At 34.2% G+C, this 16,558-nt stretch overlaps 2 protein-coding genes across 3 annotated transcripts in view; one reads left to right on the forward strand and one right to left on the reverse strand.

The window, feature by feature from the left end:
• Mim (missing-in-metastasis) overlaps nucleotides 1-16,558 on the reverse strand; it is a 201,281-nt gene that overhangs the window by 18,784 nt on the left and 165,939 nt on the right. For both annotated transcript variants that reach the window (XM_064218632.1, XM_064218631.1), the window contains exons 4-11: nucleotides 10,810-10,894; nucleotides 9,926-10,142; nucleotides 8,550-8,666; nucleotides 7,903-8,010; nucleotides 5,403-5,550; nucleotides 4,348-4,448; nucleotides 2,636-2,722; nucleotides 380-476 (exon numbers count right to left, since the gene is read on the reverse strand). In XM_064218632.1, coding sequence (XP_064074702.1) covers nucleotides 380-476; nucleotides 2,636-2,722; nucleotides 4,348-4,448; nucleotides 5,403-5,550; nucleotides 7,903-8,010; nucleotides 8,550-8,666; nucleotides 9,926-10,142; nucleotides 10,810-10,894 — 960 coding nt within the window. The remainder of the gene's footprint in view (nucleotides 1-379; nucleotides 477-2,635; nucleotides 2,723-4,347; nucleotides 4,449-5,402; nucleotides 5,551-7,902; nucleotides 8,011-8,549; nucleotides 8,667-9,925; nucleotides 10,143-10,809; nucleotides 10,895-16,558) is intronic.
• LOC113397777 (phenoloxidase-activating enzyme-like) overlaps nucleotides 12,064-16,558 on the forward strand; it is a 67,989-nt gene continuing 63,494 nt past the window's right edge. Inside the window, exon 1 of the mRNA XM_064218635.1 lies at nucleotides 12,064-12,067. The gene's annotated coding sequence lies outside the window, so the exon portion shown is untranslated. The remainder of the gene's footprint in view (nucleotides 12,068-16,558) is intronic.

Raw genomic sequence — 16,558 nt, forward strand, 5'->3', positions numbered from 1 at the left:
ATATTCAAATTCTTAAAATATTTCATTGATACTCATTCTATTTAATGACATAACTCAATAAAAATATGACCCGATTCAAAATATACTTTATTTAAGTAGGATTTTACAAGCACTTTCGGATCGTCATTTAACAGACTATATTAAGTGAAGCGACCATCGGTTCGAAATGCAGATTCTAGCGAGAAGAACCGGCAAGAAACGCACTAGTTATTCTTTTTCAACATTTAAAAATACAAAGTCATGTTAGTTAAATACAATTATATATGTATGTTACGTCTCCTGCCTGGAAGTCGACAAGCATTAGCTCCACGCTTTTTTATCATCTATATGATCTTGTATCGAATAATATGCCTTCTTTACAAATGTATTTTTTACTTACCAGCGTTAGTCATGCCATCGTTGGTGTCGTCAGTTGTATCCTCGTCCGCTTTAGACGGAGTCACACACTCGCTGCTGACGCTCTGATTGTCTGAACCCTGGACAAATAGATACAGGAATGATAAAAAATACATCAAATTAAATTCTCATGTCTGTTCTTCTACAATTTATACAAGGAGAAACTAAGGCTATGTCTATCAATTTCATGGAAACTTCGCCCGCGTTTGAATTGGGGGGGGGGGGAGATGACTTTAGTGACGTTAACGTAACGTTAACACGTGAAACTATCACTCTGCGACTTAGATAATGTCATATGATAAATTACCAGTATTTTATATGTAGATATCCTAATTCAACATACTCGATCTAAACCAAATTTCATAAAGATCGGTTCAGACTTTCGTATTTATGATATTATAAAATATCAAACATACATATATTGTATAACTTTTTAACAATACTATTAATTAGAACGATGCATTGTTCTTAATAATTACTATAAAATAATAATATAATATAAAACATCACATGGGCTAATTAAATCATCGGAGTTCGGTTTTCCTGTAGCAAATAATATATTGAATTAAATATATTGTGTAGAAAATTAAATAATATAATTTATAAAAAGTGTTAGCTCTATCGCTACATAGTATGAAATAAAGTCGCTTCCCGCTGTCTGTCTGTGTTTTAAATCTTTAAGACTACGCAACGGTTTTTGATGCAATATATATATATTACATGCATAATATAGTAGAGAAACACTGATAATTATCGAGGTTTGTAATGTGATGTCGTAAATAACCACTTTTTTTAGCTTACATTGCAAATTCTGGCTAAACCCTACGAAATAGATCAAAATAATCCACTACAGTTTTGTAAACCTTAAAAAGATCTAAAAAAAAGTCTACGATGGTATATGTCTATCTCTTAGGGATAACCCACAACTGCCACTTTTTAATCCTTTACTTTTTAAAATAAATGGCTTATGTACGAAGAGATTTTAAGCAATACAGCATTAATCCTTATCCAATTAAGTATCTTAAATACATTGTGCATTTAATATAGATCTATATGGCCTTACAGCATGTAATTTAAATGAATATTTTCGAAGATATTACAGATTCAAAATGCAGGGACATAGCGGTTTGTATTGTCAAACAAAGCTTCGTCAAAGTTGTATATAAAAACATTCCGTAGTATATTTAGTATTAGCATTGCGCCCGTGCGAAGCCGGGGCGGGTCGCTACTATATATATAATAATTAAGCAGACTGGCAAATTAGTCAACTGATGGTAAGAATTTCCTTTCAAAAACCCATGGCAATAAAAATTGTCTCCTACTAGTCTAAATTAGGGCACACTATATTGACGTATTTGTCCCAAAATATGGATTGGTTTGATTTGCACAAATGTGCATACGGTTCAAACTAATAAACAAAATGAAAATCATAGTTCTAGGTCAACGGAAAATACCCTATACATTTTTATCCCGGAATGTCGAAATATAAGTTCATGCGGCATAAACGGCCATGTTTTTTTTTTATGTAACTGAGAAGTTAATTTTTTTCACAGCTTTAAATTACAGTAGACCTGATTACATCACTTTAGTTCCAACTCGATACCTCGAGGCGTTCCCGAGATAAAGGGTCTTGACAGACAGACGAACGGACAACAAAGTGATCTATAAGGGTTTCGTTCTTTATTTTTGAGGCACGGAACCATAAAAACGACTGAAAACAGGAGCAAAAGATACTGAACTCTTTTATCTTTATTACAAAAAAAAATTAAGCCATATTAAGATTTAACTACAACAGCTAAATTATACACGAGCCATGTTAAGGATGGTGAATTTTCGCACTGTTATACTTTTTCTCAAAAAGATTTATTTCTAAGCTTCTATAACCAAATTCCATACGAATCATTCTAATCATATGGACGTGACTTGTATCACTCATTAATAATGTCAGTACAATCCTGAGACCTCCGCGCAATAGTTAGGACACGTGAATCTTAATGAAAATTGCTGTGTTAAAACCTGGCACCGACACCAAACACCAGTAATAAACAAACTAAATCGTCGTAACGGCACGTCGTCGTGACGATGAAAAATACATCGTGAGGAAACTTCCACGTGTCGGATGTAAATTTGCCACTTGTGTACAAACCTAGGTACATACATACAAAGCTTAAAAAAGGTATAAATGATAATAAAAAAAAAAAAAAAATAAAAAAAAAAAAAAAAAAAAAACAAATATTACATTATCAACGTAGAGTGACGGCCGCTGCAGCGCGTCCTGGGAACGAAACCCAGAGTCCGAACTGCACACGCTGGCCAGTCGTGCCGACTACAATTACGTACATATAAAGAAAAAAAAATACAAAATAATAGGTACATAAAAAAAAACAAAACAAAATGCTCCACCGAAAATTTTGTGGTGAAGAGAAGTATTTTTATAATAAAAATAATTATATATACATTTAAATATACGCGGAAATCAAAAAATTAACTTTATCTTTGGTAAGTATCAAATTGAGATGCTATGAAGATACGGACGTTCTTTTTATACTTGGTGGTAACTACGAGGGACATCACATCATAGTTCCTAAGGTTCGTGGCACATTGGATGTAAGGAATAGTTAATATTTTTTACAGTGGCAATGTTGGCCAGCATTAGCAATGTTGGCACAGTGCCAATGTTGGCCAATGTTGGCGGGCGATGGTACCAGTTACCATCCCGTGGCCCATGTACTGTCCACCTATATAAAAAACACAAACACATATATAAAAGACTTCTGAACACTTAATATTTTGAGGAACTAATCAGAAGCCATTTCTGAATTTTGATTAATACGTGAATAAAATCTCTGACACTCATTTGAGCCGCCAACATTTTTTTCGATGACCTTGAAATTTTAAACTCGTTAGTAAGTGTCAAAGAATTGACCCATTACTAAATACCATTCCTTATTGTTTATTCTGCATCTTCACCGATAATTACGGGTTCAAAGCACCAATGAATTTTCATGTGCTATAATTCGTGTTTATAATTAATCTCGTGCTCGGCGGTGAAGGAAAACATCACGAGGAAACCTGCATGTGTCTAATTTCAACGAAATTCTACCACATGTCAATTCAACCCGCATTGGAGCAGCGTTGTGGAATATGCTCCGAAGCCTTCTCCTCAAAGGAAGAGCAGGCCTTTAGCCCAGCAGTGGGGAATTTACAGGCTGTTAATGTTGTGTGTTGCTGTTGTATTCTGGTACCCACTTAGCGGCCCAACTATATGGATCCGAAGATGAACCCTATTATATAATCTTTAATATACTTTACTACGGCAAATTGTATTCGAATTCGTACATTAATATCAAAACTATACCCCGTTATTTTGATCAGTGGCGAAAAAAATGGCCCAAATTAGCGATTTACGTTATTTCTAATAATAAATATGTTACATATCTCAGTGCTCACTGACTTAAAATATGCTAGATGAAAATATTTAATTTTAAAGTAGGTATACACAGAAGATAAGTTCTCATCTAAAGCATTTCATAAATTAAACGAAATTTATAATATAAATTAAAATCCAAGAAAATTAAAAGTTTATAAACAAGTAACCTATATCATACAAAAGGCCATACGAATTGCAAATATTTTCATTGTTTTAAGTAAGAAGTAAAAATACAGGTCTTTTTTTAAACTATTTTATTATAGGCCATTCCACGAGTCAAACTCCTATGGAATAAAATACTCATACATCATTGGTCGATACGCGACGCTACAGATATGTAGTCACACTAATTCTTTTGGGAGCTCGTTTCTTGGAACGAACTTTTTATCATATTTTTTTTAAAGTTTAGTATGTGACTTCGTATTTCACGTACCAGAAAATATTAATTAGAAAATCGATAATTGTTATTGTACATATTAGTTTAAATTATACATATATAGGCTAACATATAATGAACTGACCTGCGATAGTCCCCTGAGAGAGTCCGGTGCGGGCGTGGGAGTGACGCCCGACGATGCGCTCGATATGGGCGTAGAACAACTAACGGTTGATCCTGACACGCCTGAAAGAAAAAAAAGGATTATATAATGTTTTGTTCGTTGCTGTTCTTGCGTCGAAATCACGACGGTGTTTTTAGAATTATGTCTGATAGTTTATGTGTGTATTTTCTTGATGATATTTGCCTCGCCATACATATCTTGGGGAAACCACCAAAACTTAATACGAAAAAAAAGAATAGATTCTGTCGATCAACTTTTAAATCTAAAGCGATTTGCGATTTGTTTGGAAAAATGGAATCAATAAACATTCATCGTATTCCATCTTCTGTTTGTTTTTGTTTTTTTTTTTTTTTAATTACAAAAGCAAAAACTGTGGTTCGATTTAATTCGTTCAATTTTATTTGGTAGTAGGGCTTTGAATTCGTCTGAGTACAACCCACTCACTAAACATTTCTTTATCCAATTCCAGTTTAAATTAACGTTGCGCATACAGAATGGTTAATTCGAGTCGAGATTGTTGTTAGTTAACAATAATCTAATTTGAATGGTAAGTCAGCCAGTGTAACGATAAAAATAACATGTTATGGGCGGTGGTGACCTCACCATGTCCTATTTTCCAGTCTGTAGATACTACTTCAGAGTTTATTATAGCAATTCTTAACGTCATTCACACGTACGCATGCGTCCATTAAAGCAACATGTTTTTTCCTGTTTATTACAAATTTATTATTAGATAGTCTCATGAAATGTAATTTCCATTTTATAACAGTATCTTTTAAATTAACCCCTCTTGAGCGAAGGTCATCTATCGTAATGCTGTGAAGACTTAGAGCTCATTCCATCACGCGGTTCCACTGCGAATTTTTATGTTTATACACAGTGTGTATTTTCCTCGAAGTTTTTCTAAACAACCGAGTACGTCTTCAGTTAAGATTTTCGTCTTCCAACTACTGGAAGGACTCTTAACGTATGGCTATTGTTATTGCCGTCTCGCTCATCCATTCTTATAAACTTACCGTGTTGATCGGAACATTGGCTGGTTAAAGACGAGATGGAGGTAAGCGAGGACTTCCGGCTACCCAAGCGAGACGACGCCGATGGAGAGTGGGGGGCGGATCCTCCCTCCGCCCATCCGCTATAGCAAGACTTAATGTCGCATATAACCTGTGGTTAGATAAAATAACAATTATTAACTTATTTAACATAAACTGTATTATTTACACAAATCAAAATACTGCAAAAAATGTACCTAGCTGTGTAAAACTTATAGTAAATAATGATATCATCTATGTTAAAGAAATAATGTTAAAACAACCAAACCAATACAAATAGTATTTATGTCGCAAAGCAAAAATTTCACCCATTTTAAGACGAAGTGAATTCTGAATTTTAATTTCTTGTTATATTATTTTTTCAGTAGAAGCTTAGAAGATTATTCGACAACGATAGTTCAATGAGAATATGTACACATGTGGCAAAGTTTCATCCAAGACATGCAGGTTTACTTACGATATTTTTTTTCACCGCTGAACAGGAGATGAATTATAAATCTACACTAATTCATTGTTGCTTTCCCGGGTATGAGCCCACACTCTTCGACTGAGTTACAAGTGTTCTAACCATTGAGCCTTCATTCGAGTAGACTTTTACAAACAAATTTGAATCGACATTTTACAGAACTGTATAAAACGTAAAGCTACCACCGATTCGAAATATAGATTCTACCGAGGTCCGTCAAATACAATTATATGAAATATATTCTGCCTGAAAGTCAACAAATTTTAGCTTCGCGTTTTTTATCATCTATATAATGTTGTTTTGAATAATATTCTGTATGTATTAATATTTTTTTAACAAACGATTTCAATGTAAGGGACCGCAAAGTCCAAATGGGGATTTTGATTTTTCGGAGTCGGAAACTTAGTGTGTGGAAAAAATAATACATCTTATTTATAAAAATTATACTTTTTAGCTAAAAATCAAAATATCAGTCTCATCGTTGCCTTAATAACATTCCAACCCCCAACAATAATAATAACCTTATACCTAATCACTACTTATTTTAACTTAAACTGATAAATCATCTGCGCTTTGAAAAACGCCGGCATCCTTTAAATATGTATTCTTTTAAACTATGTTAATGTTAAAATAAAAATATGTTTCGAGTTCATGAGTTTTGTGAAACAGTATCTACAGGATGATTTTTATTGTCGGAATTGAAAACTATGGAACGTAATACGCAATACACAACAATACGTACCGTATCTATAGCGTTACGTATTGTTATGACTATTGCGTAAACAAAATATTATAAAAAATCGATGACGCTTCGTGTACATTGAATAATTTCTAAAGTATTTTCCTCTCTACGTTTTAATCACAATGATTCAACGTAAAGCCAACGACTTATAACGGCTTTCAATTATTTTACTAAATAATGTTTTATGCAGGCCCATCTGGCTAGGTACCAACCACTTTACAGATATTCTACCGCTAAACAGCAATACTTCGTATTGTTGGGTGTGATGCAGTGTAACCACACTTAGCGGCCACGGTTGGTTTCTTTTAATGGCATAGGCTGGCGGACGAGCATATGGGCCACCTGATGGTAAGTAGTCACCAGCGCCCACAGACAATGGCATTGTAAGATATTAACCATTCCCTACATCGACCTTGGAATCAAGATGTTATGTCCCTTATGCCTGTAGTTACACTGACTCACCCCTTTAAACCGGAACACAACAATACTATTATTTGGCGGTAGAATATCTGATGGGTGGGTGGTACCTGACGGGCTTGCACAAAGCCCTACCACCAAGTTAATATTTCTTACAGCGCCAATGTGTATTGGTGGTCGTGACCTCTTACCAGTTTTTCAAACAAAGTTTTTCGACTCTCAAATCATTTCTATAAGAGCTGCATTAAACTATAAAATATATCAATCACAAGAGAAAGACAACAAATATATTAATTACATATCCCATACGATTCGCTAATACCTTTGCTATATCAAACAGAACAAACCGCCCTTGAATCACAGATTTAACTTCAAAACGACTTATCCGCTATTGCAAAGTGAATACCATTTATTATTTTAGATCTCGACCAATGATGTCTTGTAAATTTAAGGTCAGTGTTATTTATGTACCTTTACTCCTCATCCAATTAGAATCAAGTATACAAATTATTGCTTTAAATTTTTAATTAATATTATATATGCGAAAATAGTTCTGTTTTTCTGTTACTCTTTGATGCCCAAACTACTGAACAGAATTTGATAAAATTTGGTATAAATCAAGCTTGAAGCCGCGGACGAACTTCTTATATAAAACATACATTAAAAAGGGCACATATATTTAAAACATGAGCTACGTGAGAACAATGTGAGATCTCGCTCTAAGAATAAAGAAAAATAAATTGCCTCATGTCAAGTTCTCAAGCATTCTGCTGAACACAATGATAACGCTAGTTAAAGTACCATTAGCGCATTGTGGTAAAAAATAAATAAAAAAATACCTGTAGACTGGCAGCTGGTAGACTCCTCGGTTCGGTCGTTTGTCTCGACAGCTGATCCGTTCCTTCTTGAAGATGACCGACTTCCGCTAGCATTGCTACTTCACTCTCCTGAAAAAAAGTATAAACAAATATATATTTTTTATATAAACTAAGAAATAAGGATGCTTTTTGTAATGTCTAAATAAAAAACTTACTAAACCAATATACATAAAACTTATATTAGTAAATGCAGCGTAGTTTCACCTCAAATTTTGCTTTAATTTTTTCTAAGTTTCATGACAATCTTCTGAAGAAATTATTACCAGAAATAAAAAAAGTATATTTAAAAACAAATTAAATTAAAATAAATCTAAAAGAAAGAGTTCGAGTATAAAGGATTTATTCTTAAACGATCTAAACATAAACATTTACTATACCTCTCAGAATATTTTTGTATGATAAGATTATTATAATATTTATGATCGCAAATAATCTTATTGATAGATACCACTTTCCTGAATTGATGAGCAATGGCAGATTAACTAATAGATCTAACCGTTCATTTGTAGCGTAATGCATAATCAGCTATCAATGACCAATTAAAGCTAACTTAGTTAAACTCAATTTGATTCAGAAACCGAAGAATAGGCTATATATAACATACGTACCACCACGGGGTTGAGTAAGGATACGAAGTGACAGAAGCGACTTCTCTCTTCAATAAGAGCGGCCTTGACCGCCTTCTCTTCCATTTCTTCCAACTGCTGTTTACGCTCTTGGACATCCTGAAGAAATCATTATAAAAGACGTACTTTATACGAAACAAGATATTATTTATTTTCCTCGACTAAGTAGCCGGGATGAACTGACCTAAGTAACCTAAGGCAAGTTATTACAATAAATTTTATTCACCAAAAATAGGTACATAGGGATTTGACGTTCAACATAAACTTCCACACATCATACACTATCTCACCGCCTGCGTGTTGTACTACGTTCTACATGAGCTGAAGTTAATTGTGAATTATTATAAACTGTTCTAATTTCACCTGTATCACTTATCAAGCAGTAATATATAACAGAAAAACAGTATATGCCGTTATCGTGGCAGACTCATTCAAATCAGATCAAGAGTCAATATCTTAATAGAATCAACAGATTATTTTAAAATTATTCATGAACTTACGATTCCTTTTATAAATACAACATGCTTATTATTTTGAATTTGTAAAACTATTCGTTTTCATAATTATTCTTATATATTTACATTAATATACGTATCAAACTGCATAAACTGTTCCATAATAAATAAACTATGGAAACGAGGAAGAATCATGCATAGAATAATTAACAACCTTAATAAATTACATCGTATATATTTACATAATTTGATTTTCTATATAATTTTATACGAACAAGTTTAGAGCGCTAATGTATGTTTGTAAATTACACCTTCAATCCACACATTCCATCAATAACATCGTCCATGACATAAAGGAAAATCGATGTATTGAACATACACAGAATTAGTTTGGGAAAACCATATGATCATCTTATCGAGGCAGTCTCGAAGGCACCACTCACTAATCATAATTCTATTTTATCGACGATGGTTGATGCGGCCAATTAAATGGTGAGTCTCACTCCTAGTGAGACTGTCTGTCGGTCTTTTTCGATGCCGAAATTTTATTTTACATTGCTAGCTCTTCAATAATATTATTCAGTTTATGAATGAATTATTGTGTACATGTCGAAAGGAATGCCAGTACGTGTCTTTTAACTAGAATTTATTTAGATGAAATTGCCCTTTGGAGCAATAAATTCGACGTGATACATTTAGCTTGTTCGTTTAACTGTCATAAATATGTCGCGAAAAAAAAGGAAATTCGTTAATTAAGTTGTAGTTCTTTTAACAATATCAGAATCAGATCAATTCCTTCCTTACCACATATAATTTATATACAGAATAACCTAATAAGCTCTAAAGGCCCGAGCTGCTATTCACTCTCGAGGATTTGGGTTCTACAAATAAGCTAACCCGTACCTGCAGACACACATCAGCTCGACGCTTAACGTCCGGCGTCGCTCTCCTCGCCTTCCTCGCGTGTCGTTGCGCATCGTGCACACGCCGCCGCAGTTCTGCGCGAGCACGTTTACACTCGCGAGCATGTTCGCGACTCAGAGCGCCACCGCCGTTGCAACCACGGCGCCATTCGTCCGCTCGCTCGGATAGAGGCGTTATTAGACGTTCCATTAATGTACTGAAACGATTAAAATAAATATTTAAAATTTTGTTCGATATCTTATCATTAAGTTTAAAAATATTTAATAAAGTTGATTTTATCATAATCATTTATGATCTGACACGTATGTACCCATCAACCGGAATTGATAGGTCGTGGTACAGTCTGAGATTTAAGCCTCTTAAAAGCACATTTTACAAGATAAGTTACTGAAAACTAAAGATATATCGCACATGACCTCCTTTATTTAAATTTGACAATTTTAAATACACATTTTCATTATATACGTTTTACCGAATGTAAGATTAAATGTTTGAAAACTGTAACATAAGTAGGAATGTTCTAAAACTTGAGACAATTTACGTACTTGCGGATCATGTGCAATCATCATTAATGACGTCATCCGTTTTCTTATATCTCATATATTTGGTCGGAATTAAATCAAATTCCTTTATTCAATATAGAATGTCAGTCCGCTGGTCAGTATACATTCCTGTATTCCAGAATCAAAAGCTTTGGATAAGTCACAGAAAATCCTTAAGAGTCTAGAGATCTCTATTCCAAGTTACGTTCTCAGTACAGGACTCACCTTGCACATCTCATTTCTCACTTTTACCTTAACCATTACTTGTTTCGGTCTTACTCTTACTAATATATAAAGATATAAAAAGTAAAGTTAACTTACCCGATAAAAGTTTTCATCCTAGATTCTATAGCTCTGTGTCGTAAACATACTCGGGTAAGCGCTGTGCCGATCTCCTTTGTCGCTCCTGAAACAAACAGACAATTTCGTTGATTACCCTAATTTTGTAATAATTTCGGCAGAGTAGATTATAGGTACGACAGAAACCAGCGCACAGGTCTTATACATTCTGAGGCACTGAAAGTGTAAACTCCTCTTGAGATCTCCTCGACGGTAAACACCAGCGTGACGATCAAAACCAAAGAATATGCTTTAAATTTCATTAAATCAATAAAAAATAATAAACCTGAACTAATAAACGATATGAGGTTTACATGAAATTTTCATGAAAATATTAAAATCAATATCGATTTTTATTCTATATCCATAAATCTGCAATTAATTACACATCTTCAGGCAGTAATGTAACAGTCTATAAATGTCCCACGGCTGGGCTAAGATCCCCAGACCCACTCTTGCTTTCGAGGAGGAGGTATAGAGCTTTTAATAGCTCCGCACCTTCTCCTCAAAGGTAGAGGAGTAATTAACCCGACAGAGGAATATTAACAGACGACTGCTAAACATCTTCAGGCTTATACAATTATTGAAAACTAACATACTTTCTTGTCTCTTGCTATTACTTAAAAATATTAAAATTCTACTAAATTTAAACTTTATTTACATAAGAATTAACATTAAGGCCTTTACTATAAACAAATAAGAATTGAAAATAGTTACTGTACTATGTAATCATAACCGCGTGGAATGGTGGAAAGAATGCTAGCAATGTTGAATCGCAATTCCGATCCCCTGGGCCAAATATACCAGCTCTCCTGCCACCAGGAGAAGGCTAACACTAGGTGTTAAGGTCCTATTGTTTGATTGTTTATCATAATTATCTTACACGCCTGATGCTTAATGAAGATATGTTTTAATGACTTTAACCCTAAGTATAAAATGATAATCAGAATCTCTTCTAGATACAGATAAAATATGTTTATTTTAAAACATTAACAATTACCACATTTTTACTCGACTGTCCAAAAAAGAAGTATAAGGGTTCATATCCTTTCGTGAGTTTCTTTAACCGATCATAACTTTTGTTTTGTTGGTACACATTTGGTATCATTAGACCCTTGCGTCATCCCGAGTGAACGAGCAATTTTTTTTTAATTCAGTACGACAGATATATTTTATTTTATATATGAGTCACCGACTTGAATGCATTTAAAAAGGAAAATACACGATTATTGTCATTTTGAATGACAAATTTCTCGGAACCTACTTGACGTCATATGATATCTAACTTGGTGGACAATAGCTATTTTGTTTTTTTAAATCACATATTTAATAATTAATTATTATTGAACCGAAATATTCCGTCTATTTATTTACCGCAGTCAAGTTCAAACGAATTACATTTAAACATTTTACTTGTATTCCTTTACGCACAAAATAGCCAACTGCACAGTAGATACAACGGGGAGCAATTGCACAGACCCGGGCGCACTGTATTCGCTCAACCTCAGAATCCGAACGGACGGCAATCTGATTCGATCTGAGAAAAACTCAGGACCAAAGGTTTTACTTGCTTTTCTAAGGCAAGGGGGTTTACACTAATTTTTACGTCCAGGACGCAGGACTGAGAGAAAAACTCATACCATACCATTTTACTGACTTGATCCAGGATTTAAAGCTAGGATCTCGAAATATACATGCATACATAGCTATAGAAACTTCGATCGTCGGTGCCAGCGACGTCTGTTCATTGTCAGTAGTACTGTGCCTTTGTATATCACATATATCATATTAAGTAATTTGAGGTTTTTTTAAAAAAAATGTAATTCAATACATTATTCTAGACCCAACATAATCTTTAATCTCTTTTTATAAAGACCTAACTATAGATCTATTCACTCGCGAAGGCGTTTACAGGTTAAATTAATGAATCTTCAAAAAAATATATAAAAACGACTTCACAAAACTAAACTTTTTCTGCTGACGTTACTCTTATTCGTCTCACGCACACTAAGACATCGTCTAAACACGAGGTTTACTTAATACCCTAAAGCACATCGATAATAAATGTGAAGAGTCTTCTTGAGTAAATATATCTAAACCTGTCCCGGTTGAGCACGGGTAGAACAAGGGTCTACATAAAGGACAACTTGGCAGAGCTTCCACCGACGTAATCACATCGCGTCATCAAAGTTTCATCACAGTTGAATTTTATATGAACGCAGAAGACAAACATTAAAAAAAAATACTAATATATAATGAAATAATACTCGTACCTACGTAAAAAAAATTCAATACACGCAAACTAAATTGACCGGCAAAAAAAGTTAAGTTTTCGGTTCAGTCAGACAGTAACATTAATTATACATATTTGGGATTGAACAACTTAATGTGACGTATATCTGCAGCACCAAGTTGAATCAATTGACATTTATAATTACCATTTGTTATGACCCTGACCATATAAGCGTCGTGATATTTCAATAATATAATGAGAAATTAAACGTCATCGACAGACTTATTCAAGTAATAGACACTTTTTTAACGGATGGACATGTCTTTATATATAAAAAGAGGGGTCAATCGGCCACCATTATATACATACATGAACAGCCTGTAAATTTCCTTTCCATTTGAGGAGAAGGTTTGGAGCAAATTCCACCACGCTGCTCCAATGCGGATTGGTGGATACACATGTGGCAGAATTTCTTTGAAATTAGACACATGCAGGTTTCCTCACGATGTTTTCCTTCACCGTCGAGCACGAGATGAATTATAAACACAAATTAAGCACAAGAAAATTCAGTGGTTCTTGCTTAGGTTTGAACCCGCAATGATCGGTTAAGATGCACGCGTTCTCACCACTGGGCCATCTCGGCTCGGCGGCCACCAGATAGATATATTTTTATATTTGTATAAGCCCGTCTAGGTTTCGGTTTCAAGGGTGAGTGAGCTAGTTCAGTAGAGTACTACACACATAAGGGACATAACACCTTAGCACCCAGGAAAGCAAAGGAATGGTAAATATTTATTACATCGCTAATATATATGGGCGGCGGTGACCACTCACTATCAGGTAGCACATTCGCAATAAAATTGATACATTAACGAAGCTATGTTTTTATATAAGCAAATAGTGGATAATGAAAATGAGGGTAAATAGGAAAAGCTCCTCTAAGCAAACACTAGGACAATATAATAAAAGATAGTTTGCGTTAATAACGAACGTCATTGCCGAAATCGACCCAGAGGACATCAGAGTTAATTATTTATTCTTACACCTCAATAATATATTAGAGATCAAGATTAACAGGAAAGCATAAAACGTGATTTTGATTGTGACAATACCAACACAAACCAAGCTCAAATACATTTCAAATAAAAAAAAGTAGTAACAAAAACATCTGACGCATACATTGATTTAGATCAACCAGTTCAAAAACAATATATAAAAGTTGTTGGTTCGTTTGTCCATACATACAGTACTATATTAAGATTTAAGTAAGCATTATCTAACTAGGATTAGTCGTTGTGACAGAATTCGAAACATGCAGGTAACGACGTTTTTTTGACCACCAAGCAAAACAGAAATATTGTACTTGTTAATCAGTTAAGATTCACATGTTTTTACTAAGAGGGCATTTCGGCAATGGTTATAAAATTTAATTATAAAATCATATATAAAGCATACTTTTTATAAGATTCCGCAGCCATATAAACTAGACCAACGGGGATTATTTTATTTTTTTTATGTTAGAGGTGGCAAACGAGCAAGAGGCTCACCTGATGGAAAGTAAGTACCACCGCCCATGGACATCTGCAACACCGGGGGGCTTGCAGGTGCGTTGCCGGCCTTTAAGGAATAAGTACGCTCTTTTCTTGAAGGTTCCCAAGTCGTATCGGTTCGGAAAAATCGCCGGCGAAAGCTGGTTCCACAGAGTGTTGTGCGAGGCAGAAAATTTCTTAAAAATCGCGCTGTTATGGATTTTCGGACATCTAGGTGGGACGGGTGATATTTGGAATTTTGACGAGATGTCAAAATAAATCTATACTCTCTAATATTATACAGCTGAAGTTTGTTTGTTTGGTTGAACGCGCTAATCTCAGGAACTAGGGAACCGATTTGGAAAATTATTTCTTTATTAGGCTATAGGTTATGTACCATCGTGCTACGATCTATAAGAACAGAGTATCAATGAAAAATCTAAAAGAAAAAATGATTCCTTTTAAGACCTACCCTTGCGTACGCTGCGTACGGTTATTTTAGAAAAATCATACATCACAAAACAAAACTGATCCCCTTTAAAATTTCTTGTAAGAAGTCTGCAACAGTATATACGTCTACCTTTTAAGGTTGGCTCACTATAACTTTTTTTATGGGAATCATATTTGTTCTAAAACAATGCATTATTTGGGAAGACGTTTTATAAACACAATATGAATCCTTACACAAATAAAAACGATATTCATAATATTGCCCTCATCACATCATTGATTCCAAAAACATCTTAGCTGACATTATAGCTACCTACGTAATATAAGACCCAGTACTTTCGCCTAACGTTAAGCTCCTTAATATACTTAGGTTTTACAAATATTCTACGGCGCAAGCCAGTATGCATTCATCGCCACAAGTTTTATAAAAAGGAAAATAAGTATCGTCTCTAAATCTTGCTGCTCGACCGATCTTTCCATCTCATCTGGTAAAGGTTATTGAACTTTCCTCCAAGCACACCTGTTTGCTAATCGATAAAACGATAATTTTATTAGAACCTTATTTTAATTCTTATCTTCGTCGAAAATAAACCGTATTTCGATAAATTCCTAGTATTTAATGCTATTAAAAAACACGTTCTACGTGAAAACATTTTTATGAGTTTTCATTATGTTTGTTATAAATCTAACTAAACTCTAGTAATGAGAAGAAATTATTTATTTATCTTTAATGCTTAAAACTGTAATAGAAACGATAAAAACTAATAGTCTAATTAAAGACATTGGATCAACATGTTCAACAAAATGTAACAAAAATGCACGAAAACCTTAAGTTTTTTATTAGTTAATTAATTATAATCCTACTTCTTAAGAGAGGAAGCTTCCTTGGTTAAATTGCTAGGGCGAGCCAAACCGGGATATTTAGTTTTTCGTAACGTAACACACGTTAATAAAACACAACACTACGACGTTATTATTCACAGAAACGAAGAGCAATGGTGTTTTTGTACTACATGGGTGTGTGTGCCAGTTAATGAGCCAGTGACTACGGGCTCAAGTTGGTGGTACAAAGACGTTGTGAGGAATGATTAATATTTCTCGCAGCGCAAATGTCTATGGACGATGGTGACCATAACAATCAGGTGGCCCATTCGTCAGTCCACCTGCCTAATACCATAAAAAATGGTTGACGACTACTATAAGCATTGCTAATTACATTACTAAATTTTCCATGGCCAATCCACCGCTAGCATGATCTGAACTAAACTTCCTATCTAGTCAGTGCTACTATCAATCAAAATCTACCAACAAGCGATCCAATAATTCCGCAACCATTCCCGTATTAACCAAAAGTACCACAGTAACAAATCGTTAAACTATTCAACCGTGTTTTTTTAAATGATTATCAACTATTAAAACTAGTAGTGTTTTTAACTTTGTGTTGTAACTTTAAGTTTTATCAGCGGCTTTACTTTCTCGATCTCCAGCCCGCAAAATATCTATCTATAAGAATAATCAC

The sequence above is a fragment of the Vanessa tameamea genome, chromosome 23, assembly GCF_037043105.1.
Source record: "Vanessa tameamea isolate UH-Manoa-2023 chromosome 23, ilVanTame1 primary haplotype, whole genome shotgun sequence".
Lineage (NCBI taxonomy): Eukaryota > Metazoa > Arthropoda > Insecta > Lepidoptera > Nymphalidae > Vanessa > Vanessa tameamea.